This window comes from Callorhinchus milii, unplaced genomic scaffold (genome assembly GCF_018977255.1).
Source record: "Callorhinchus milii isolate IMCB2004 unplaced genomic scaffold, IMCB_Cmil_1.0 Scaffold19, whole genome shotgun sequence".
NCBI classification, from domain to species: domain Eukaryota; kingdom Metazoa; phylum Chordata; class Chondrichthyes; order Chimaeriformes; family Callorhinchidae; genus Callorhinchus; species Callorhinchus milii.
This window is the reverse complement of record NW_024704760.1, coordinates 3,001,496-3,025,412: the sequence shown is the minus strand read 5'-3', so window position 1 is coordinate 3,025,412 and position 23,917 is coordinate 3,001,496. Positions and strand designations below refer to the sequence as shown.

At 44.4% G+C, this 23,917-nt stretch overlaps 1 protein-coding gene across 1 annotated transcript; it reads right to left on the bottom strand.

Moving 5' to 3' along the window:
- On the bottom strand, positions 1–17,591 carry LOC103182491 (TBC1 domain family member 30-like). The gene is made up of 11 exons (XM_007899545.2): positions 17,364–17,591; positions 14,504–14,565; positions 12,019–12,084; positions 9,772–9,897; positions 7,381–7,566; positions 4,193–4,361; positions 3,324–3,492; positions 2,878–2,974; positions 2,480–2,568; positions 2,234–2,346; positions 1–1,629 (listed from the first exon to the last, which is right to left on the bottom strand). The coding sequence occupies exons 1-11, from the start codon at positions 17,527–17,529 to the stop codon at positions 959–961; spliced, it is 1,914 nt and encodes a 637-aa protein (XP_007897736.2). The 5' UTR covers positions 17,530–17,591; the 3' UTR covers positions 1–958.
- Between the last annotated feature and the right edge of the window lie 6,326 nt (positions 17,592–23,917).

Sequence of the window (23,917 nt, the reverse complement as noted above, 5' to 3'; positions counted from 1 at the left end):
GCTATATCAAATGCAAGGAATATTACCTAAGGGTTTATCAACAATCCTGATCATTGCATTTGCCCTTCTGAGCACAAGTCTCCGACATGACATTCATAATAAACTACTTTGATTCTAACAGCTATGAAAAATAGATTCGACCATGAAATTTCTAAAGTGGAGTCTTATAGGGACACTCAATGTTTTTACATTTGTAATTATGTGATTCAACAACCATACTACCAGTATGCTACCCTACTATTTTATGCGACAAAGAACATTTTTACCGAGTTATATTTATGAATTGATTAATTTATGAAAGGCATGCTTGAAATTAGATTTCGCAGAGTCTATAGTTTTTAATAACACTTTGACTGGATAGATAACTAATTCACCTAGTAATTGAGATTCTGAAAACAAACACAAATCTGTGTTCAATTTCTAAAGCATGAGCCCCAGTATGAATAAGCTCCCTGGAATACGTGAGTACTGCTACTGTAACTACTGCACAGATTCAAAATGCATTCAGAAAGGTTACGGAAATAAAACATGCCTAACTTACAGTCTGAAATCCACACACATCTTGGCTAGAAACTTAATAAGCTTTCGCTGTGAATCTTAGACCTGCTCAGATGTTTTAAGACAGATGGAACATGTGCAATACACAAAGCAATACACATGATGTGGCATCACAAGTAGTCAAACAATACATGTCCCCTTTATCTGTCAATTAAAAATTGTAAAGTCAATGAAGTTTGGCTGAGGGGAAATTTTTGCAACAGTCATTAACATCCTGTGACTCATACTAATCATATTTAATCTGCGTATACTGTCCAAACAAATGATCTTGAAGATTATGCATTTAACTAGTTCCTGTGAAATAATGTGACTCCCTAGCACACCAACATATCTCTACCCCAGGCCCAAAGCAACATTATGGTTTGTCATTTCTTTCCCTAATGCATAATTGATCCGAATCTTACTGTATGGTCCATGTAATCCCAAACTCTTTGTTCCTGGAGACTTTCTTCAAAGCAGTACAAGTGGAATGATTGACCTTCATGTTAGACAGAACAGCGATGCTGTTTGCTGTGGACTGATCCCTTTTCAATCCGGCAAAACAGCCCCGGGTTATGAGCTTGCTGCTGGATTCTGCTGTGATGGGGGGTCTCTCCTCTCCTACTTGAAGTGCCTTCAACATGTTTTCAACCTCCACCAGGCTGTCGACTTCTTTCTCAAACAGCAGCACCTCCAACTGTTCATTGTAACTGGTTTGAACTGCCCAGTGGGTTTGAGAAGCATTGCTGTTTTTTACCCCTGCTCTTTGAACGGGATCTTTGTCCTTGACGTGTTCTGTTTTGGTGCCGTCTGTCTGGTCGTCCAACAGACCGACAGTGTCACCGTAGCCTGACTTGGTCTTCAGATTCCTGGCCAGACTTTTGTGAGGGGCTCTCTTTTGAGAACACCAGGGGACGCTCAGCTTGTTTTTCTGATCTCTCTGCGTACGTTGAGAGATCTTGGGGGTGGAGGTGTGATGGACTCGGTTGCTTTTGCTGCTGTTCTTCACCTTCTTTCCGCCCAGCAAATGGTTGATGACTTTAGACTTCCTGGAGCGCAGGGGCGTCCCGTGAGAGCACGAACCGTCGCTCCCTGCAAAGGACGAAGCAACGTATCAAAAAAAAGGGTGGCTTTGCTTTGACCTGTCAATTCTGACGGTCAAGGTGGTGGACACAGATACATGGTTAAGAAACAATTGGGAGTAAACGTTTCCAGCTTTTCCGTACATGTTCCTTGTGTTTCGCTCATAGAATGCACAGTCAATCCACTTTACAATATATTATGTGAAGCACTTTGAAACGTAGGCACGGCGTGAAGGGAGCTATGTCAAATGCAAGGATTATTATTGTTATTAAGTTTACACTGACTGCAACTGAGCTGCCAATAAGGTCCAGCTTAATGTGTTGCCCCCCCAATGCACCACGTTGTAATAGGGATGTAATGCATCCCTACAACCTCTGACAGATCATCCTTTTTTTCCCCCATGATTAATTAAAAGTTCGTAATGAAGCACTACCTTTAGACTCAGGATTTCCTCGACCTGTACAATTGTGCAAAGATATGTCTGTGTGTGTGTGTGTGTGGTGGGGGGGAGGAATGGTATTTTCTGTGTCAGGCTAACTGTGGATAAACAAAGGATGTGGTTTGTATGACTTGGTGCCTCAATGAGCATTAACTTTATTCACTTAGCCCGTACCTGTGTCTTGTTGATCTTGTGCGATGTATGCTGGTCGGCAGCCCGGTGTAGAAGTGAGGACGTAGACTTCTCTCTGTGCTTTCCTTACGCACTGGCTTTCTTTTAGTTGGCAGCTGACAGAAAAAGTAAAGCAAAATAAACCACACGGCACTTCGCAGATCGAGTTGTTTCAATGGAAGCGACGCTTAAAATAAAATAAGATAGACTAGTGATTGCTTTCACCATACAGGAAGGTAGGTTAGGTACCTTGATGCTGTTGTGAGTGAGGCCGTACTGTACTTCTCTCTCAGTTCAGCCACTTGCGAGGCAGGGAAGCTCGCCATCGAATACGCAGTCTGCAAATAATAATAATAATAATAATACATGGATTTGGTACAGAGCCTCTCACATCGGTTTGATTTCCCAAAGCGCTTCACAGGATTTCACTATGATGTAGAGTGAATGTGTATTTGTGTTTGACATGCTTTTTTTTAAAAAAAACAAAAGCTGGAGAAAGTAGCATCAGTTTGGGCCCACGTGTCCATTACACAAGTACCGAGGTATCACCGGGAGTCACATCAACAGAAATTCCCTGGAGAGAAGCTTCAATCAACCTCTATCAACCCGGGGTTTCCAAACGCTCGCTCTGATATCCGATTTCTCACCTGCATGAGCTTGCTCGAGTCGGCCAACTTTGTCTCCAGCGATGTCTGACTCAACCGTTTGACAACTTCATCGGGGCTCTGGCATTTCTTAATCCACCTGCGGCAAAACAAGGCAGCGTCGGCACGAGCCAGCTACTAAGAACAATAACTTCGCACTTATAATAGTAATCCTCGCAGTTGATACAGCGCCTTATCACGTCTTCGAGACGTCTCTAAGCGCTTCGCAGGATATACTGTGAAGTGAATTGACTACATTTTGTGGGCGAAACGCAGAAACCCCTCGTTTGCGAGGCGAGTGCTCTAACCAATACCCTCTCGGACTCCCCCAAACGGGGATGTGATGAGCCAAGCGGAACCCAAAACTCCCTCCGTCCCCACAAAGGCAGCTTTTTCCACTTTGGTGCAATCTATCACCGGACGGGAGAAGCAACCAAAGCGTGACTCACTCTGCCAGGTGGGCCCATGTAGCCAACGCCACCCGCAGGAGCACCTCTGACCCATCAAACAAGAACGCGTCCCAGACGCGGAGAAAGGTCTCCTTGGGAAGACAGGAGGTGAAGAGGGTCAGGAACCACTGCATTGTGACCACACTGGTGAGCGGCAAAACACGTCTCCCTGTTTGGAAACAAAGTACAAGCTTGCCATTCAGTCATTCAATTCATTTCTGCAAGATCAAAATCATAAATTTGCAAGCTCAGGATCGTTTGGTAAGCAATAATAATAATAACAACAATCCTTGCATTCGATATAGAGGCTTATCCCAACGTCTCAAAACGCTTCACAGAGTACAGTGAATAGAATTTTTACATTCATATAAAAATGCCAGAATCTAAGCGGTACAAGTTCCCCTGTGGATTGTGCATCCTGCATTCCAAGGCGCAAAGGGTTGTGTCTGACTGGAAAAGACCATTGAGTTCCAATTAGCCTGTCCCAAAGTCCTTCACTGCACTCTCTCACTGACTCATAACTCTCAAATTATCTCTTAGCCATACAGCTGTTTAATTGCCCCTTTAGCTAAAAATCTCAAGACAGATCATGTTTGCTCTTTACTGCGATACACTGTTGATGGCTGTGATCTATCCATCAGTAACCCATCCCATCGTCAAAATTGTTTCGCTTAGTGGAAGGGACGTTGACTTTGCCCTCGAGTGGATATGTTTTTTGTCATGACAATATGAATATTTGTTTCGGCTTCAGCTGAAATATTTGACAGACCGAAAATTACTTTCCCTGAGGACAGAAAATTGGTTGTGATATAAAAAACATTTTTTTTTAAAAGTGACCAAAATAAATATTCTTTCCTCTCTGAACCCACCGTCATGGTCTTTGCCAGCTGCTCTGTAAAGGCCGTCCAGATGTTTTGCCAGCTCCGGGAGCTTGCGGTTGAACAGTTCGTGGAAGACGGCAATGTCAACCGTCAAAGCGCTGAGATCAGGAGCGAAGTAATTCTCCGGAAGCACTCTCTCCAGCAGATAAATCAGGACCTCAGAAAGGAATACAAGAAAGTTCTTCAGCATCTGATGGCCTAAATTTAAGGCGTTAGCAATTATTTGACACTCGTGATCGCTCTCTCCTCGATTCAAAAGGCACAGGGCGGCACTTTTGAACTCATCCCGTCTCTAATCTGACACGCCAGTCCAGTCCTGAGGATGGAGTTCCATTGTCAGAAACGTAGTCCTTCAGACGAGACATTAAGCTAAGGCCTGGTCTGCTTATTTAGCTGGACGTTAAAAGATCCCAAGGCACTCCTTGATTTGAAAAGAGATGGAAGTTTCTCATGGCGTCCTGGCCGTCAATCCCCCCCAACACCCACATAAACTCAACCATTTGCTTTATGGTTATCTGTGAGATATTACTGGCAATTGGCTACCACATTCAGCTGCAAAATGCACAGCAATTACTTTCCCTAAGGATGATGAAATTTTCCTGTGAAGTGTAGGGTTACAGCATGCAGTATTCTAAAGAGTATTAGGCTGAAATAGTACTCAAACAGTCTCCAAAGAATACAGACCTTGTTTAAACAGGTACCTTTCATTTCACTACAGAGCTACAATACTGTATTTCCCATTGGAAGCCGACTTGATAACCTGCGACAACTGAACAGAGGGATAATGGGGAAATAAGCCTGAGGCATTCCCATGCACCATCTAGTGGCCAGCTCATAATCAGCAAGGACTAAGGTCTAGGACCCACCCGTTCCTCTTGTCTAATGCTCTCTCAAGCTAGGTTCACAAGGTCAGCAGAGTGGTTCAGAAGAATGAGAAGACCCTTTGGCCCATTTGCTCTCCTCCTTGCAGAATATGCGCCCTAACATCCTCCCATCACAGCATCAATAGTCTAGCTTCCTGGGCTCAACCGCCCTTCCTGTGCCAGGTGTTAATTTCCGACACGACACATTTGGAGACCATTTGGCCCATTATTCGTGTCGGTGTTTGCTCGTCCATGAACCCGTCCATCCTAATACCCAATTCCCCACTCTTCCCTCATTCCCTCTTATACCCATTTCTGCAACAAGAGTTTCAATCCAGACCAGAAGGGGTCCGGATACCCTATTTGAGGAATGTCCGCTGGCCTCATAAGCAATAGTTTTGTGTTTCCTTCCAGTAACATGACATTTCCAGGTTATGGCAGGAGCGGGTAGGTCTGATGAAATTGAAGGAAGGAAGGGGTGAGGGGGGCCGGATGTGGTCCGCGGGCCGCCAGTCGGACCACCTTGGTCTAGACTATGAGTCTCAAAGTCACGACATTGGACTTGAACCCATAACTTTCTGACTCAGAGGCAGGAGTGCTACCAACTGAGCTCGGCTGACACTTAGACAACTGAGATGCCTGGAAATGGCTTTTTTTTAAACAAAAATCCATCTGCAAACAGTTTCAGGATTGAAAGCGAGGATGCTGCCTGCAACAGCCTGCGAGCAATCCTAATACAAATGAAGCCCCACTAAGCAGAAACTTAATTCGCCAAGCAATATTCTCCTCAAATCAGGATCAGTCTTCACCGAGATAAAAGCAAGCAATCTGAGACTCTCCAAAGCATACCACAACTCATTCCAAACCGAAGCACTCAACCGAAATGTGTTCAACACAAAAATCATTTGACTGTGAAGGGAACTGTGTCCCCGACATTTAGTAGTAGAGTGACTATATTTCATCCAGTGGGTATTTTGAGCAAAGCGTTTATCCTTGAACGGTTTATATCCTCCACTGATTTCTAAATGGATTTTAAAAATCCTATTCTGTATTGTAATGTTATGCGTGAATCAGCTGCGATATGCAGTGGGATTTGATGGGGAATAGTTTCCCGTCAAACGGAGGTTTGAACGAATGATAAAGTAAATGGTGTGTGCGTGTGTGTGTGTACACGCACTCGTGTGTGTGTGTGTGTGTGGGGGGGGTGGGGGTGGTTTGTATTTTGGGGTTCTGTACATTGTATGCACTGACATATATATTATCACATCAGAAATCTAATCTTTTATCAAAATTATATTCATCACAATAGTGATCCTTTTATTTTTTATTTTATTTATTTCACATCAGGAGGACACCCCAAAGCGCTTCACAGGATTTTATTGTGAAGTGGAGTGACTGTGTATTTGTATTTTTCCCCACCGCAGAGAGTGAGTATCAACGTGGGGCATCGGGTGAAAATCCGAACCGTGTCGCTATTTCCTTGGGAGAACATTCTGCTTTTAGCACCACCGCTCAAGTTCACGAGAAACCCGGTTTTACCAGACGACAGTTTAATGTAGTGTGTCTCAGTGAATGGGGAAAAGCTCCCAGCTGTCAGTAAACTGCCTGCCTCGTGGAGGCCGCGGACTGCAGTGAGTAGCAAGGAGCCCTCTCGGTTGCCGAGCACATCACGGGCAATTTCCCCACTCTGAATGATCAAAGCTTTTTAACTGCGCAACCCGTGAAGCGTATGAATAAAACATTACCCAGTCCATTCCCACAACTCCTGCATTTGCATTCGGAAGGAAGAAAAAATAAAATAAAAAACGGTTTCTGCGTTCGGTTCCTTGATGTGTGGATCCACACGCCTCACAGCAGATCAATGGAGCTAACGATTGGGAAATATTTTTTGCAGTTGGGTCACGATTTTCCCCCTTGAAGTGCACTACATAAAATGTGAGGGTTATTTAACTCGAGTCGCAGGCTTGAGCTGTTGAATAGATCTAGTGAGCGAACCTGCACCCTGACAGTGACCCTAATATCCACAGTCCCGCCACCACTGAATACTGCCCAACCTTCAGTTCATAGGAACACAGGCACAGGAGTAGGCCATTCAGCCCCTTGCGCCTGTTCCGCCATTCTATTAGATCATCGCTGATCTATGCCCGAAGCAATAAGGCAATATCGAAGTTAAAGAGAAATCTGTGGCGCTTTGAACATTGCATTTGATACAGCGCCTTATCACGTCATCAAGATGTCGCTTCATAGGATACACCGTTAGGTGAATTGACTGTGTATTTCGTGGGTGACACTTTAGGGTTGAACACAGCTCACCTTCAATGTGTCTCCTTCATCCCTTCCCATCACCTCCAGTATGAGTGCTACGGGCTCTATGAAAGCTCGACAGTACCCCACCGACTTGTTCCAGCGAGCGTAGGCCAGCAGGAGGCGCTTCACCACACTGCGAGAGGACTCCACATCTGGGCCCCAGGACACCTCACAGCTGGACTGCCGCAGGTCCTGGAAACAGAGCGCGAGTCAACGGCACGAATCACTCAAAAAAAAAAACATAATCAGTTTTCTTACTTTGGCCTCTCCCAACACGCAAACAACCAAAATGTACCTCCTAACTTTCCGTCAACACCAACACACGCATAAGACTTACGAGCCAAGCCTGCTGCCCCAGAAAGCCCCACATCGGGACATTGAGCTCACAGTCTCCAGGCTGATACTCCAATTCAGTGTTCGTTGCATTGTCGGAGGTGCTGTCCTTAAGAATGAGACCTTAAACCAATGTCCCAATTGCCGGCTTAGGTGGATGTTGAAGGGCCCTTGGATAGAGAAGTGAGTTTCTGCCCGGTCAGCAATCACTGGCCAACAATCCTCTGGTTGTTCAGCTATTTGTGGGATATTAACTTGCACAAATTAGTTGCTGCGTTTGCTTAAAACTATCCGGTCAGCAATTACCCGTGAACCGCTGTGAGCCAGTACAGTACAGCATCACAGGAGCTGTGTCAAACACGAGGATTATTATTAAGCTGACTTTGCTCTGGAGGGTGCAAATACCAGTTGAGAATTGATTGTGCAATGACTGCAGACTCCAGCTTCTTAGAGGGATCATTCAGAGCCGGAATGAGTTCAGCCCACATCGAGAGAAAAATATTCTGCGCAAACGGGGATTGGTTATCTCTCCCCCCCCCCAAAAAAAAGGTTGTCATTGGCATAGACGCAGTTTAAATTACATTCTTAGTTTAAACTGCGTCACGCGAGTGTGTGAGATGTGTTCCCTTAATGGAGCTGCAAGGAACATCCTAGTAGCCCAACATGAGGACCAGCTCCAGCCCTCTCCCCCACCCAACTCCCCCGAAATACTGTTACCACGGTAATCTTGAAGCACAATAGCCTCTTTAATGAATCCGGGACACATGAAAGGCACAGATCTTCTCATTCAAGCCCAGGGCTGCCCCTGACAGATAACTGAATCAGATTAAAAAGCTGTTAAACATCATTCTTAACACAGGTCACGTTGGAATAAAATGCAAAAACAAAAACTGAAAGCCCCCCCCTCCCACCCCCACCGTCCGCCCTCGAATAATATTCCCTAATATTAATTAGTCATTTGGCAGATCGCTTAACGGGGGGAATAATCCCTTCAAAACATAATAATAATTTGGTCACTCAATCCCCGACTGTTTGTGGGACGTTGCTCTGCGCATTTCGCTCACAAAGCACACAGTCACAACACTTTACAGCATATCCTGTGAAGCGCTTTGAGGCATCTCGACGACGCGTTAAAGCGCTACATCAAATGAAATAAGAATAATTATCATCATTCATTCCAAAAATCTCAGCCACCTCACGTTCACTGAAGAGGAACTGTTTATTGACGGGGCTGTGGTGCGGATAATGCACCAAACCCTGAACGTTAAAAAAAGGAGTTAGTCACTGGTGCCTCGTTTCCCCTCTCTCTCTCGCTCTATCCCATTTCTCGTGGAGTCACTGAGTCAAGCTCCATCTCAGAGACAGAGGCCTGGCAATTGTCACTCCATTGATAATGTTACCCCTCACCCACGTGGCATCACGAGAAGGGCAAAAGGAGAAAAAAAAAGCCTTAAGAAAGAGGCTCTCCTCGAATGTCCATCTCTTTTTTGATAAACCCTTCTCGTTCTCTTCTCGCCCGTTGTTAGTCTCTGTGCCACGAGCTTCTGTGAGGCAGCTGGGCTGCCCATCTGCTCTCAAATGCCTTCCAGTTGCTGCAAACGAGCAAGAGTGGCGCAAGCCAACCTCACTCGCTCTTTCCTGCTACGGGCAGCCAACCTCTTCAAGCTCAACATCTCTCCTGGATTCCCCTAATGGCCCAGCTTGGAACAACAATAACAACAACAACAACAACATGTTACATTTACAGAGGGACTTTCATGTCAGGAGGACGTCCCAAGGCCCTGGACGGTCTGGGATCCGCACCCGAGCTGATGGTCGGGATCAGGAGGGGTGGAGGGTGGGGAAAGGAAGCTCGTTGTGTGGGTCTGTAGCTCTCCTCCTGAAATGGAATACCAGCTTGGCCGTGCTTGGTTTGGGAGTTTTACTTCTTCGTTGTTGTTACTTCTTTATCGTCCAACATTACAATCGAGGAGCAAAGTCTGTTATTCAAGAGCTGGCGTTACTTCAGATTCAAATCTGATTAAATCAAACGTTTGGTAGCTATTTGCCCTTGAGAATAATTACCTTGTCTATCTGAACGCCCAGTGCATTCTCGTCCAGGTCACCTCTCCCGTTAAGACAAAGTTCCTTGCTCTTTGCCCAGTCAACGGAAATGCTCTGAAGGTAATGGTCAGCCAACGTTAGCCAGACCTGCGAAAAGGAGATGAAACAGCAGCCGTTTAACCAACGTGATTCACAGGATCACGGGAGGGGGTTCAGATGCAGAAAGCCCTTCGGCCAATTTGATCTCATCCTTTCAAAATAATAATAATCCTTGCATTTGGTATAAGCGTCTTCGAGACGTCTCAAAGGGCTTCACAGGATACACTGTACAGTGAAGTGACTGTGTATTTTGTGGGCGAAACGCGACAGCCAATTGCGCACAGCAGCGTCCCACAAACAGTGGTGGATTGAGTGACAGGTTTTATGACTCTCCAGCATTTCCTGTGAAGAGCTTTGAGTCCATTCCCCACCGACCCCCACCCCACCACCACCACCACCACCCAACGTGAAAGGCGCTGTATTAAATCTAAAGATCATCATTATTATTATTTTTTTTGCTGTTGAACATGGGTTGGTCAAATACCAATTGACCCGTCTCCCAGCCATGTGAACACCTTAATCCAGCTAACACACACAGTGAGACATACCTGTGACATCTCATTCCAATTTCACAAGTATCGCAGTTTTCGCTGTGTTTGTTTCGCACCACATTCTCCCAAGTTAATCTATCTAAATGCTAATGGTTCGCTGGAAACCGGCCAACAACCACCCAGGGACCATCAAACATCCCAGTCACTTCTAACCTTCTGATAATCTGGTGCATTTGACATTGTCGGGTCGTGAGATTTATTTCCTGAAACCCGCAGAAATAACCCTGACCTGTTTACAAGTTCCTGTTTTGTCTGAGTTGCAAGGAAAACAAATGATTTGTTTTCGTTGGCTCTAATTTGACCTTAGAATAATTGACATTCATAAAATGAATAGGGGGGGGGAACGACATTACATGCGGTTTTGCAAAACTGCGGAAAATTCCGTCTTTTGCGGGTTAAGTTTAGCCCACAAAATATACAGTCAATTCACTTCACAGTATATTCTGTGATGCGCTTTGAGACATCCCGAAGACGTGATGAGAAACTACACTGAATGCAAGGATTATTATAGATTATTGTTATTATAAATGCTGATTATCAGTCACTGATTATCTTCACGGCTTCAATCTTCGTTGTGATTTTTTTCAGTTTCTCAAAAAATCCCGGAAGGCCGGTTGAACCAGTCAAGGACGGTCTGAAGGATTTTGAACGGATAATTTTTTTAAGAACAGGTTTCCAATCTACAGATATAATTTGCTTAACCTTACTCGCTCTCTATCATTGGCGCGGGAGTGATTCTCTCCTGTTTGCCTTTCACAGGAAAATCCATTCCTTCCAGATCTGCTCAGTTACACAGCTTACCCGCTTCTCCAGACACACTTGAGTGTCCATGAATGAACAGCCCCCCGGCTGAGCCAAGCCTCGGACTTGTCCTCCGCCTCCACTTGAAAACTGCTCTCTCTGATCTGCACCTTTTTTTTTGTTGCTGTTAAAATTCTCCTCGAACCTCATCAGCGCTGCATTGCAGCTCGTGCGAGATTGTCGGGCATTTGTGAAATGCTTTCTGATTGCAATTGAATTGCTTGTGGTGGAGGGATGTGTGCATATGGGGGTGGGGTGGGGGGGGGGGGGGAACCACAACAAAAGCTGTCAACATGGCAATTAACTCGTTCAAAAATAGCTGGATCAGTATCTATTTGAGAGCAATAACTGGAGGATACAGTGCTACGTGCAGACTAGCGTGAATGCATGTTCCTCAACACACACTGATTTCTGTGCTCTAACCTCTCACTTTATCTCGTCCTCTGCTTTTGACCTTGGAGGTGCCCTGCTCTTTCAGGCTCAGTGCTTCCACTAGGTTTCTCAGTTTAAAAAAAAAGTGCTTTTTAAGTGCGTTTTCATCCCATTGTTAATTTGTAAATCATCTGTGGGTCGACGGGATAATCTAATTATTCACAAGGTCTGTACACACACATACACACACGCACACACACACAGACACACTTGCACACACAAGAAGCCACCAGAAGTGCAGCCTCTATTGACAGACTGGGGAAGATTGCCTTTGTCTCGTGCTTTAATCCCCAGCGAGACGTGGGGATGGTATCAGAACCGCGGATACATGGATGGATGGTTTGAGAGGCAGAGTGACTGAGGTACCAGTCCATCACTCGCTTACCCTATGCCTCCACTGTGTCGGAATCCCAGCCGGTAACCAAACAAGCGTACGGGAGGTCTCGAACCACTGCAAAACGGCACAGACAAGGTAAGAATTAGTGCCTGAATCAAGTTCCTCTTTTATTACTCGAAAAGACATGCATCACTTACAAAGCGCTCAGTCACTATATATAATAATAATCCTTGCATTTGATATAGAGCCTCATCACATCGTTGAGACGTCTTAAAAGCGCAGCTAACTGCGCACGGCAGTGTCACACAAACAGTCGTGGGTTGAGTGACCGAATTAGACCACTGCACTTCATAATAAAATCCTGTGATGAGCTTTGAGATGTCCTCCCGACCTGAAAGGCGCTATACAAATGTAATCTTGCTGTTGTTGTTGAAAGGCATTATATAAAATGCAAGGATTTTTATTATCATCATTATTGGTAACGTTACGTCAAAGATCCCGTTGAAATATTGCTGGGTTGATCCTTGCCGCAGGCACTAACACAGTGACTCAGTCTGTGTAGAGAGTGGGTTTCTGTCCGTTCTCTTTCCCCACATTATCAGTGCCGTGAGCAACCTGCCTAAAGAACTAGGATTTATATGAACAGGAATGGGCAGGTCCGTCAAAATCATTTCCCGCTCCCTTATTTTTACCGAAATGTAAGTTGTCACAAAATCTCCATGACCGAACAGCCGTCAAAATTACCGATAAAAGTCACTGGCTGCTTCGCTTCCATCCTTTTACTTCGAACCCATCAGATGAGGGGAATTCACTTTATTTTTTTTGTATCAGGATCCACCCGTGACATGCATTTGCCAGAAAATAAGATCGAGGCAACGTGGCAGCGAGTCTTTAATAGGATGAGACGGGCACGGATGATGTGGAGGATGAGAAGGCTATTTTAATTCAGGTGCGAATCGAACACTGAAAGCCAGAGATGGGAAGTCAATACCGTTTAATTCAGTCAGTTGACGCTAATTGAACATCGCTGGAACGGACATTCTCTCCTGAGATGAAATTCTGGGTTGCAATGAGCAGAGACAATAGGTTGGCCCCAGGCAGCCAAACCAACCCCTTATGGTATCACAACACAAAAACCTCAGATTCTTGATTTACGTGAAATGTCTAAACTGTGATCTGGACCCGGGGGCCATACAGTAAAACTCGCGTCAGTCCGATCTGTGTAAATCCTACAACCGCCCAAGTCCTACATCTGCCCAAGTCCAGTTCAAGAGTTTATATTCTATGCAAGTTTGACATAACTCACATTTTGGATAAGTCATATTAAATGTATGGTCCCAACTGATACGACTTACGTGAGGTTTACTGTATCTCTTTTGTGCTTCAACCTCAATCTCCATTGCATCAGTATGAATCTTCTCTGTTCCCACACTGGTCCCTCAGCCTGAAGCCGTTTGGGGTACATTTCGTAACCAACTCTTAACCAACTCCAACAGGAACTGAGCCTAGTTGGTCTTGAATTGATTTCCGTCACGGGGAAAATCAGGAGAAAAGGCTTTTTTTCCCCCTCTTCTCCTCGCCTGGATTCCAACCCAGATTCGAAAAGGTTAATTGACGAGAGTCACGCAAACTCTTTGTACCATTCCTTTCCCCAAGGAGTCGTATTTTATCAGCCGCCGCCTTACAGGGGATATGGTTTGTCTCCTCTTAACAGTTATAGGGTTACCATCATGCCTCAAAGGCTAAATGCCTTCCTTCAGTGTAATATCTAACTGGAAGCAGTTACTCAGAGAGCAGTACTCAATAATTGCTTTTGTTCTCTGATGTACAGTAACGTCCTAAAGGTATAATCTTCTCTCAGTGAGTTGTGCAACAGAGGAACACACTATAATCAGCAAGTCAGTCGCAAGGGCTGCTTGAATCTCGGAGTTTATAATGAACAAAGGCTAGCAGTGTTGGGAGTGGTCCAGAGAGTGTGGTGAATGGTGGTGGGGGGGGGGGTGCGGTGGGTGGTGGGTAGGGGGCATTATGATCGAGGGCCGTGGAGTAGTGGGCTACAGGCTATTGATCCTTATTCACCATGTAACGATTTCCAGTCTCAAACCAGGTGGTCAATGGAGAGATGCTACATAAGCGTAAGACGCCTCTGCATCGAGGAATAACGATCGGACAATGAGTGGATCGAGGTCAGCCTGGAACAGGACATACCTGACTTCCCCCCCCTCAAGATTGGGGTGGATCGTACCCGCAAGATGAACGACCTTAGACATTAGTCTGCGACATAGGGGGAAGAAAGCTTCCCTACAACAGGGAGCAAAAACATTGGATAACAGGGGTACTATACTGTAAACCTCACACAAGTCGTATCAGTTGGGAACACACATTTAATACGACTCACTCACAATACGGGTTAGAGTACAAACTTGCATAGTGTATAAACTCTTGAACGGAACTTGGGCGATTGTAGGATTTATACAGATCAGACTTATGCAAGTTTTTTACTGTATGTTAGTCAACTAACAGGACCACAAACCTGCTGAAATCCATTCTGGTCTGGCAGATATTCAATGTTCAGCTTCATTTGGGGATCAGCACCTGTTAAGATGGAAAAAACACATGGGTTGCAACCTTCAACGCCAAACACAACTCTGTTTAGAAAATAAGAGCAAACAATGAATATAATGATGCTATTTTGCTTCAACCACAGCTTCCAGCAGTGAGTTCCACACGCTCACCGTCCTCTGTAACGAAGAGTTTCCTCTGGAACTCCCTCTTAGACCTATCACTAGATCTAGGAAAAACGTTCCAAATCCCCAAAGAGCTTGATGCAAGAAATCCTTTACCTGTGATTGACTGAAGGGGAATACCTCGCAGGCCTGAGTTTCTTGTTCGGAAAAAACAGAATTGACGTGCGTGTGGGGGGGGGGTGGTGGTGGGGGGGGTGGGGGAAACACACACGAAAAAATGCAACGGAGGTGGTTTCTGATCCTCGGATTCTGATCATGTTTTGCTTCTGGTCTTCACTAATCGTTTAGATAACGAGCTCAGGGTCTCTTGTTATGTGGCGCATTGCCAGACAGGCACTGAGCAAGGAGTAATGGCTGGACTCCAAATTCCAAATCAATGTCAAGCTGACCTAAATAAAAACCTTCAACTCTACGGAGCCTGTGGCGTGTTCTAGTCAAAGGTGGAACTAAGAGATACATTACATTTCCCTTTTCTCAAACTGTCCAATCTTAGCCAGGATTACTCTCTGCCAATGTTGTATTGATGAACAGTCCTGACATAAGGATTGTGGGGTAGGAAGCTCACCTCAGCAGATTCACTTTAAATCCTTTTGGGTCTTTAACTCTGGCGCCAGGTTTGCCCTTGAAGTCTGTTACTGAGAAGGTTTCATTAAACCTCACATTTTATATAACGCCTTTCACGTCAGCAGGTCGTTTCAAAACGCTTTTAAGGACACATTGTGAAGTGTGTATTTCGTAAGCGAACACGGCAGCCGATTTGCACACTGTCCCACAGACAGTCATGAAGTGAGTGACCAATTATACCTGGGGGATTGTTGGTCAGGACACCAGGAGAAATACCCTTCTCTTTTTGAATAATGCAATGGGATCTATAACGTTCCCCTGAACAAGGTTTAACATCTCGTCTGAAGTACGGCACCTCGAACATGCTTAAAGGCTTTCCGAACCTTGACAATAACTGAAAGCACCGTTCAAGCTTTCCCGCTGCTTGTCCAGCTAGGACCACCCTACCCGCTTGCAGGGTGAACAGGAGCTGAGTGGGAAGGCTCCATGAGAAGAACTGCATCCTTTAGAGCATTTGATCACCCCGTGTCTCCCCCCCCCCCCCCCCCCAGCCCTCATAAAACATGTTGGTATGAGTTCCCGGTTTGTCACTGTTTGTCTGGAGAACATCGTGCATCGTTCCCTGGGATTGGATCGCTCTGTTTGTAGGGAAATCTGATCATGTTCTAGGTGCTGCACGTCACTGTGACACGGAGAGGATGAAATCTCCATGACAATGGCCTTTAGTGTTGTAGATTATTGTGGCCAAGTGTTGCCACTGGAATGAACAAAGCCATTAAAACAGTGGCTTTGGGATCTTTCTGGATTTGTGTTTCACAATCCAACTGCAACGATTTGTGATCAGGACTGTAACAAACCTCTTGACCTCTGAAGATCCATCAAAAAAAAAGGTCCCTCCCCTCCCTCAAAAAAAAGGCCCTCCGCCACTGTCAAGCACTCTGGGATGCCACCCTGAGTCCTTATACACTGTAAAAATACAAGTTGTTGTTGTTGCTCATTCCTGTGGGAAGGAGAGGGAGAGAAAAGGTGATAGATTCATCTCCCAAGTTCAACTCTAGCCTCTTCAGGGGCGGTTTTCTGGTCTTATTTCAAAACAACTCGATCAATCAAGATCTTGAAATGTCTTCTCGCTTTCTCGCTCTCTCTCTCCTCCCTTCGTAAACTGTGATTGTCCTTTTAATTTTATATAAAAAAATAACCATTATAATGTATAATGTCACTCAATCCACGATTGTTTGTGGGGACACTCCTGTGCGCATTTGGCTGCCGCGTTTCGCCCTCAAATATACAGTCCATTCTCTCTACGGTGTATCCTATGAAGCGCTTTGAGGCGTCTCAACGATGGGATAAGGCGCTATGTCAAATGCAACGATTATTATAATTATTATTATCTCCACACTTCACCAACCAACCACCAATCAAACATTAACACCAGAGGCTCTATTGGCATGAACCCAAAAGGATATGAAGGTGAGCACACAATCTCTTCATACCTCAGTGGGCAACCAAGGTGAAATCTTTCCTGTAATAGTGTATCCCAATACACCGGGGGCCAATAAAGTTTCCATGCAGGAGCACATCTTAGCAGTGGAACAACGTGAGGGGTGATGGAGGGGGAGGGGAGATCAAACTTAAAAAAATCTGTGCCAAGATATGCACATTAAAAAGAAACAGAATCTAGTATTAATAATCCGCATTACAGCAATTCCTTAACTTTCCCATATTAAAATCCGCCGTGGCTTTGTTTAAAATAGAACACTGATCGATTTTTTTCCCCCCACTGATAACTCAATTGAATATTACTCCCCCTCCCCACTCCCCCGCCCTCTCGCCCTCCCCAGCACGTTAGCACGCTTAGAAATGGCCGCGAAACACAGTCGATTCATTTTTGCGGTACATCCCGTGAAGCACTTTGAGGCGTCTCGGGGACGTGACAAGGCGCTATATCAAATGCAAGAATTATTACAGTGATTATTATTAAACAGAGAGAGACGGAGAGACAGAGAGACAGACAGGAGAGAGATGGAGAGCCATCACTTAACAATAGCCAGCACATCTTGTGCCAGTGAATCAAACAATTACCTGATTGTAAGGTGCAGAGCAAACGAGGTGCACTCCTGGAAATATACTTTCTTTTCTGCAGAACATTACTGATCACTGTGCCAAGACTGCTTTTTCTCTTTCTCAAGCACCTCCCAGCATGTCTGGCTGTGTTCAAATTTACTACAGGGACTTGATATTGGTTCATGCAGAACCAAATTGCAGCAACACACACACACACACAAAACACACAGACACCACCCCACCCACCCCCCCCCCCAAAAAAAAATCAACTCTTATTAACAGGATCTTTACAAATCACTGTGCTTTCTCAACCTCTAACCACAACCCCCCCCCACCCCACACACCCACCTCCTCTGCTTTCTCTCTCTTTTTTTTTGCAAAGTTACAAGTATTTTCTTGCAACCCCCTCCCTTCCATCCACCACAACGCAGAGAGAAAACAAACAGCTTCTTTCACTATATTCTGCAACGGTACATCGTGCAATACAGACAGTCAGTAAGAAATTGCCTGGTACTGAGCTCCACCTTCTATTTACCAATTGTGGTGGAGTGACATCAGACTGTATTAAGGCGGTGTTAAGACTTCGTTTGGTCAAGTCAGTGGTTGCATTGAGGATCAATCATGTCTTAGAGCTATTTTCTCCCACCTTCTCTCCCACCCACCCACCCACCCCCCCAAATTATTTCACCCATCTGATAATTTAACAGTTGCTCTTTGCTCAAGTGGCTGTGGATGCTTGTGGATGCTGACTGGGATGGGAGAGACACAGACACAGATACAGACACACACCCACCCACACACCCACCCACACACCCACAAAGACAACCTTATCACTGATCTGATTAATGTTCAGTCTCACTTCAAGTGTAAACTGATCTCAACCTCCCCCCCACCCCTGTGAAATGCTGCAAAGCTCCATCCAAGTCGCAGTTTCCCAGGCAAAAGGCAAGAATATTTTGTGTGTGTGTGTGTGTCTGTGTGTGTCTGTCTGTCTGTCTGTGTGGGTCTGGTTTTTTTTTGCAGTTTGCATTATCCCACGTTGCAAACACATAGGATCCGCAGTCAATTAATTATTCCGCAAACACCTTTCTCTCCCAACCAGACACACACACACACACACACCACCACCACCACCAACCAGTCTTTGTTCTATCTTAACTGAGATTGACATTGCATTGGTGCAGTTTCCTAATCATTAAGCAGCAGACAAGGGGAGATAAAGCATATAAAAAATAAGTGTAGCAATGAAACCAAGAGGTTCTAAGCATTTAATTGATGATTTTTTTTTAAAAAAATGTGGTTTGACAGAATGGAGAGCAAGGGGTTAATTGTGTTATGCAGGTTTCTTGCAATCCCGAGGAAAATGATTCAGAATGGTTTTTCTCTCTCTCTCTCGCTCTCTCTTTGCTCCCAAGATCTGTTCGTCCGCGGCGTATCTGCGGTGGTCAGTGCAATAGAAGGCGTTGGCATCAGGAATTAGGGTTCCATCAAAGAGGATTATGTTTGTACAGTGTGATTTACGCTGCAGTACAGCACCGCACCAACACACAGTCAATTATTCGCTTCACAGTACATTCTGTGAACCGCTTTGAGGCGTCTCGACGACGCGCGATAAGGTGCGATGTGATAATAACAACAATAATAATCCTTGCATTTGATATAGCGTCTTATCACGTCTTCGAGACGTCTCAAAGCTCCTCCTATATTGTAAAGTGATATATTTTGTGGGCGAAACGCGGCAGCCAATTGCGCACAGCAGTGTCCCACAAACAGCCGTGGATTTGAGTGACCAAATTATTCTTATTTTTTTCCGAAATCGAGGATTATTATTATTATTATTATTATTACTACACGTCAACTCTGCATTACTTCCCTGGGCTCGATAATAGCTGCCACCTACACATGGAAATTCCAGAGATAGATTGCTGGAACGGAACAGAATGCAATGCGTGCTCTCTCCCTAATACCGTACCGTCCCAGGCGCAGGTTGGGCAAGAGCCAAAGTTTTGGGGACCCCAGAATGTGCGTTGCGGTAACTGCCGGAAGTCTAACCGGTGCATATTGGCCGTGGATTCGAACGCAAAGTTAGGAATTTTGTGTTGGGTGTTGAGTGCATGCTTAGGCTTCTTTTGAGTTGTAACACAGCTGCCCGAGTTATCAAGTCGTCCTGTATTAATGATTAAACGTGAGTTAAATTGCAGTAAAACAAGCAGCAACTTAACAAGCATTGGAGTCAAATCCACCCAGAATAGTTGAGTGTATCGCTCACTCCGTCACTTCTCTCGAATAACACGTATCTCTGAAATCTTAGTGTCGATTCTGTTCAGTTTCTGCAATGCCTTAATTTATTTGTCCCGTTTTACGTACTGTAAATACATGGTAATAATAATCCTTGCATTTGATAGAGCTCCTTATCACGTCGTTGAGACGTCGCAAAAGAGCTTCACGGAATCTATTGTACAAAGGATTGACTCTTTATTTTGTGGGCAAAACGCGGCAGGGATTATTACCCCCGGAAAAAGGATCCATCGATCGACTAACAACTGGGCTTCTACTGACTGCTGGGTAAACAGAAGCGTGTGGGGTAAGGAAACTTCACCCTGGCCAGGAATCGAGCGAACTAGCCACTACCCTACAGGACTCCAGGACATAGAGCACAGAATAGACTTTGCTGCTACATATTGATCACGAATTGGGATACAGGATTCACTCTGCAATCAATAAAACTGATTCCAATATCCAGTGAATCTGAGACAAAGGCTTTTTCTGTTGGATACACACACTAGTGGCCAGATGTGTGAAGAGCCATCAAAAAAAAACCTGCAAAGAGGAAAGAGGGGAGTGTAGGGTGTGGGGGGTGGGGGGGGGTCACTATTCACACTTATATTCACAACCAAAGTGAAGTAAAAACCAAAGCAGACCTTGTAGAGTGAGGCAGAAACCTTGTACAGGGGAATAATTCATTAAAATCATCCCGTGATCAGGTTAAGTCCGTAACTGTTGTAAATGTGTCATCTTTTGACCCTGAGATAAGATCCAGCAGAGGGAGCACATGAAGCCCTCCAACTCAAGAGGATCATCCGTTCAATAGAAACTCTTAAGACTGTGTGTCGCCTACAATACACACAGTCACTGCACTTTACAGTAAATCCTGTGAAGCGCTTTGAGACGTCCTCCCGATGCGAAAAGCGCCGTATCAAATGTAAAAGATTATTATGACAAAGCACTTCAGGATACTGCTGGGATCTAGCGATAGAAAGAGAGGGAGGGAGGGAGGGAGGGAGAGAGATGGACACGCCAGGTCTCAGGACAGTTGAGCAAGGTTGGTTACATCACGTGTTACATCAAACCCACACCAAGTTGTTCACCGGATACTTAACAAACGAAAACAAAATGCCGTTTATTGGATGGATTTCAGCTTGAGTTTTGAAGCGCCTCTGGAGACTTCGGGTCCCGATATAGCTTTGCTATATTTTGACACTTAATACATTCCTGCATTCGGCAGCCCAATATCCGTTCCAACTTCTTTTCTGGAGGCAAAGCTGCTTTGCACAACGTTTGATGAAAGCTCGTTTTGCAAACAGACTGCTTGGCATTCTCATTCAGTAGTTACTTAATTGGATTTAGGCAAACCTAATTGAAATAGGGGATGAACAATACCAGAACCCTAAACCTTAATTGAAAGTCAGTTTCTTTGTTGATGCCTTTGCTAGACACCATTGTGGTCTGTTTTAACTACCATTTGAAATGTATATTTCAATTTAACTTCATTAAATGAAATGTTCCTTAGATATTTATAAGCGCACTGGGACCATATCATGAAAATCAATGTTATTTACAGTTTATAATCAGCGTTGTGGTTACTTATAACCAGGACAAATTCACATTTGGAAAATGGAGCAGAATAAGACGTAGCACACAGCAAAGCAACAACAACAACAAATTACATGTGTCACGACCCTTTCATGGAGGGAGGACATCCCAAGGCATTGGACAGTCGGGGATTTGGACCCGAGCTGGGGTTTGGGATCAGGAGGGGTGGAGGGAAGGTAGGGGTAGGTGGGTGACCAAAGGCACAGTCGAAGAGGAGGGTCTTGAGACGTGCTTTGAAGGAGGCAATCGAGGGAGCGAGGCGAAGGGACCATAAGATGAATGAGAGCAATGAGCAGATTAAGCCACTTTCGAGGACATGGCTTTGATTTTCAGGGATATTTCTAATTTTTGTTTAACCACAGAACATGCAAGCTGAAGCTTTCACCACAGCACAATTGGGAAAAATACATCAGGCTTTTAATTCTCCCTTGTATTGATTTCCTGGAGTCTGCTATTCCTTTGGCCGACCATGAAAGTTAACTGGATATTCATTTCCACAGACACTGTGTCCATGGTACATTAACAGCATATTAACAACATGTTTCAGGCAGTTTAGCTGCTGCTTAGAGCAAACACACCCACAAAAACAGTCAATTCACTTTACCGTATATTCTGTGAAGCGCTTTGAGACGTCGTGGCGATGTGATGAGGCGCTACATCAAATTCAAGTTGTATTATTATTATTATTATTATTATCCTGCCCTCTCGCTGACTTTTCCAGGGTTACCGAACTGTGATGAGGAACTTGGGTGGTGTGGTGAGTTGATTCATAGCACTCAGTCACGTCGCACATAAATGACCGGCGATAGAGACACAATACTGTACATCCACACGTAAAGTACTGTACGTTACAAGATGTTCTCGTGATGCTAAAAGCATAGAATCGGGACCCAGATGTTTCAAACTCTTTATATACTTAATTCCTTACAAAAATAGCTCAAAGTGACTTTGAAACAGATTCCTGCCGTGTTCACATAGGACACATCACAACTCCTACACAAACTTTTATTTAACACATTGTAAAAATTTGCCAGATTTGCCAACTTTACGTAGAGTAACTCAATGAATTGTTAGCGTTCCCCCACATATTTGAGAGACATAACCCAGACAGCAATTTGAATAACAGAAACAAACGAAAAAATTACTTTTTTTAAAAAAAAAACAAATATTTTGTTAGTTTAAATTGTTGCACGAGACTTTTTACTTAAAAAAAAAGATCCCTTTAATCCTTGAATTGTACGACTTTTAAAAAAATCCTGAAAATAATTATTCCTGTAACGCAGATGCAATAAATTCAATAGATTTGTACAGGATAAAGGGTTTGTTCTTAAAATCTTCTTGCTTTTAGACATGTACGTTTTGTAAAATAAATTAAAAACCACAACATACACATATACATCTCTGCTATTTAAGTTCAATAGCTTCTTGCTAAAATTTATACATGCAGTGACTGTACAACGCTGGAATTATAAAATAAGCAAAAGGCATCGCCCGCACTAGATACAGGGGAGGAAATTCGACCTGGGTTCAGATTCACTCTGTTCTTCTAGCATTTTTGGAGCCTTTCAGAGTTTTATCCGGGGGTAATAATTCCTTGAAAAAAATATTTTTAAAAAATAATAATTTGGTCACTCAATCCACGGCTGTTTGTGGGGACGCTGCCGTGCGCAATTGGCCGCCGCCTTTCGCCCGCCAAACATACAGTCAATTCACGTCACAGTATATTCTGCGAAATGTTTTGAGCCGTCTCGAAGACGCAATAAGGAGCTACGTCAAAGGTAAGGATTAGTATCGCTATCGTTACCCAGAATTTGGCGAATTGTTGTATTCAATCTCAACTTTGTGGAGTATGCTTTTTCCTCTAACTTCTTGGAGAGTAACAAAGGCAAATCCGTTTCAAAATTAAAGCTGGGTTTAAAATACTTTCTAGACGCTCAGAAATGCTGCAGAGTAGATCTCGGCTCAGGTGGAATTTCTCGATGACTCAACCGCGCTGACAGTATCTGAGGCTCTATTGCCAAAATGGCAAGGCTCCACTAGTTTAATTCTTTTTATAGTAAGCAGGCAAGCTGTCTGCCTCAGCATCTGTACTAAACGCCCATTCATAACCTCACCACATCATGCCAACAGCCAGTTTGAATGCAGGTTGCGGCATTCCCCTTAACTAAGGACACTACGGATTGTGCCAGTAATACGTCTGTAATGGTCTTAGCCGATTGCTCCGGGTTGAAAATTGAGGGTCTTTAAGAGGGAAAAAAAGAATATTAAGTGGATACTTAAGTCGCAAAACTCAGAAACTGAATAAGTGCATTAAACCGAACATCTACCGAAAAAAAGGTCCATTACTGCAATAATTACTACACTATATCAAGGTTATAATAGGGCAGGAATGGAAGAGACGTGAGGAGCAGGGAAGCATTCTGAACTAAGCTATCGATTTCCTCTCCCAACACTCGCTCACTCATGCACGACATTCACAAAACTCAGTCCATGTTTGGCCATTCCTATTTTTTTAACAGTTATGATTATTTTCGTAAAAATGTTTTTCTTCTCAACAAAGTGTGGGACGTTAATCATCTGGGAAGAAGGGAACATGTTCCAGTTCGGGTTATCCTGGACCAGGACAAGCAAGTGCCTAGACTCCGTCCAGTGTGAAGGGTACTATATAAATGCAAGTTGTTGTTGCCGAGGGGCTGAAG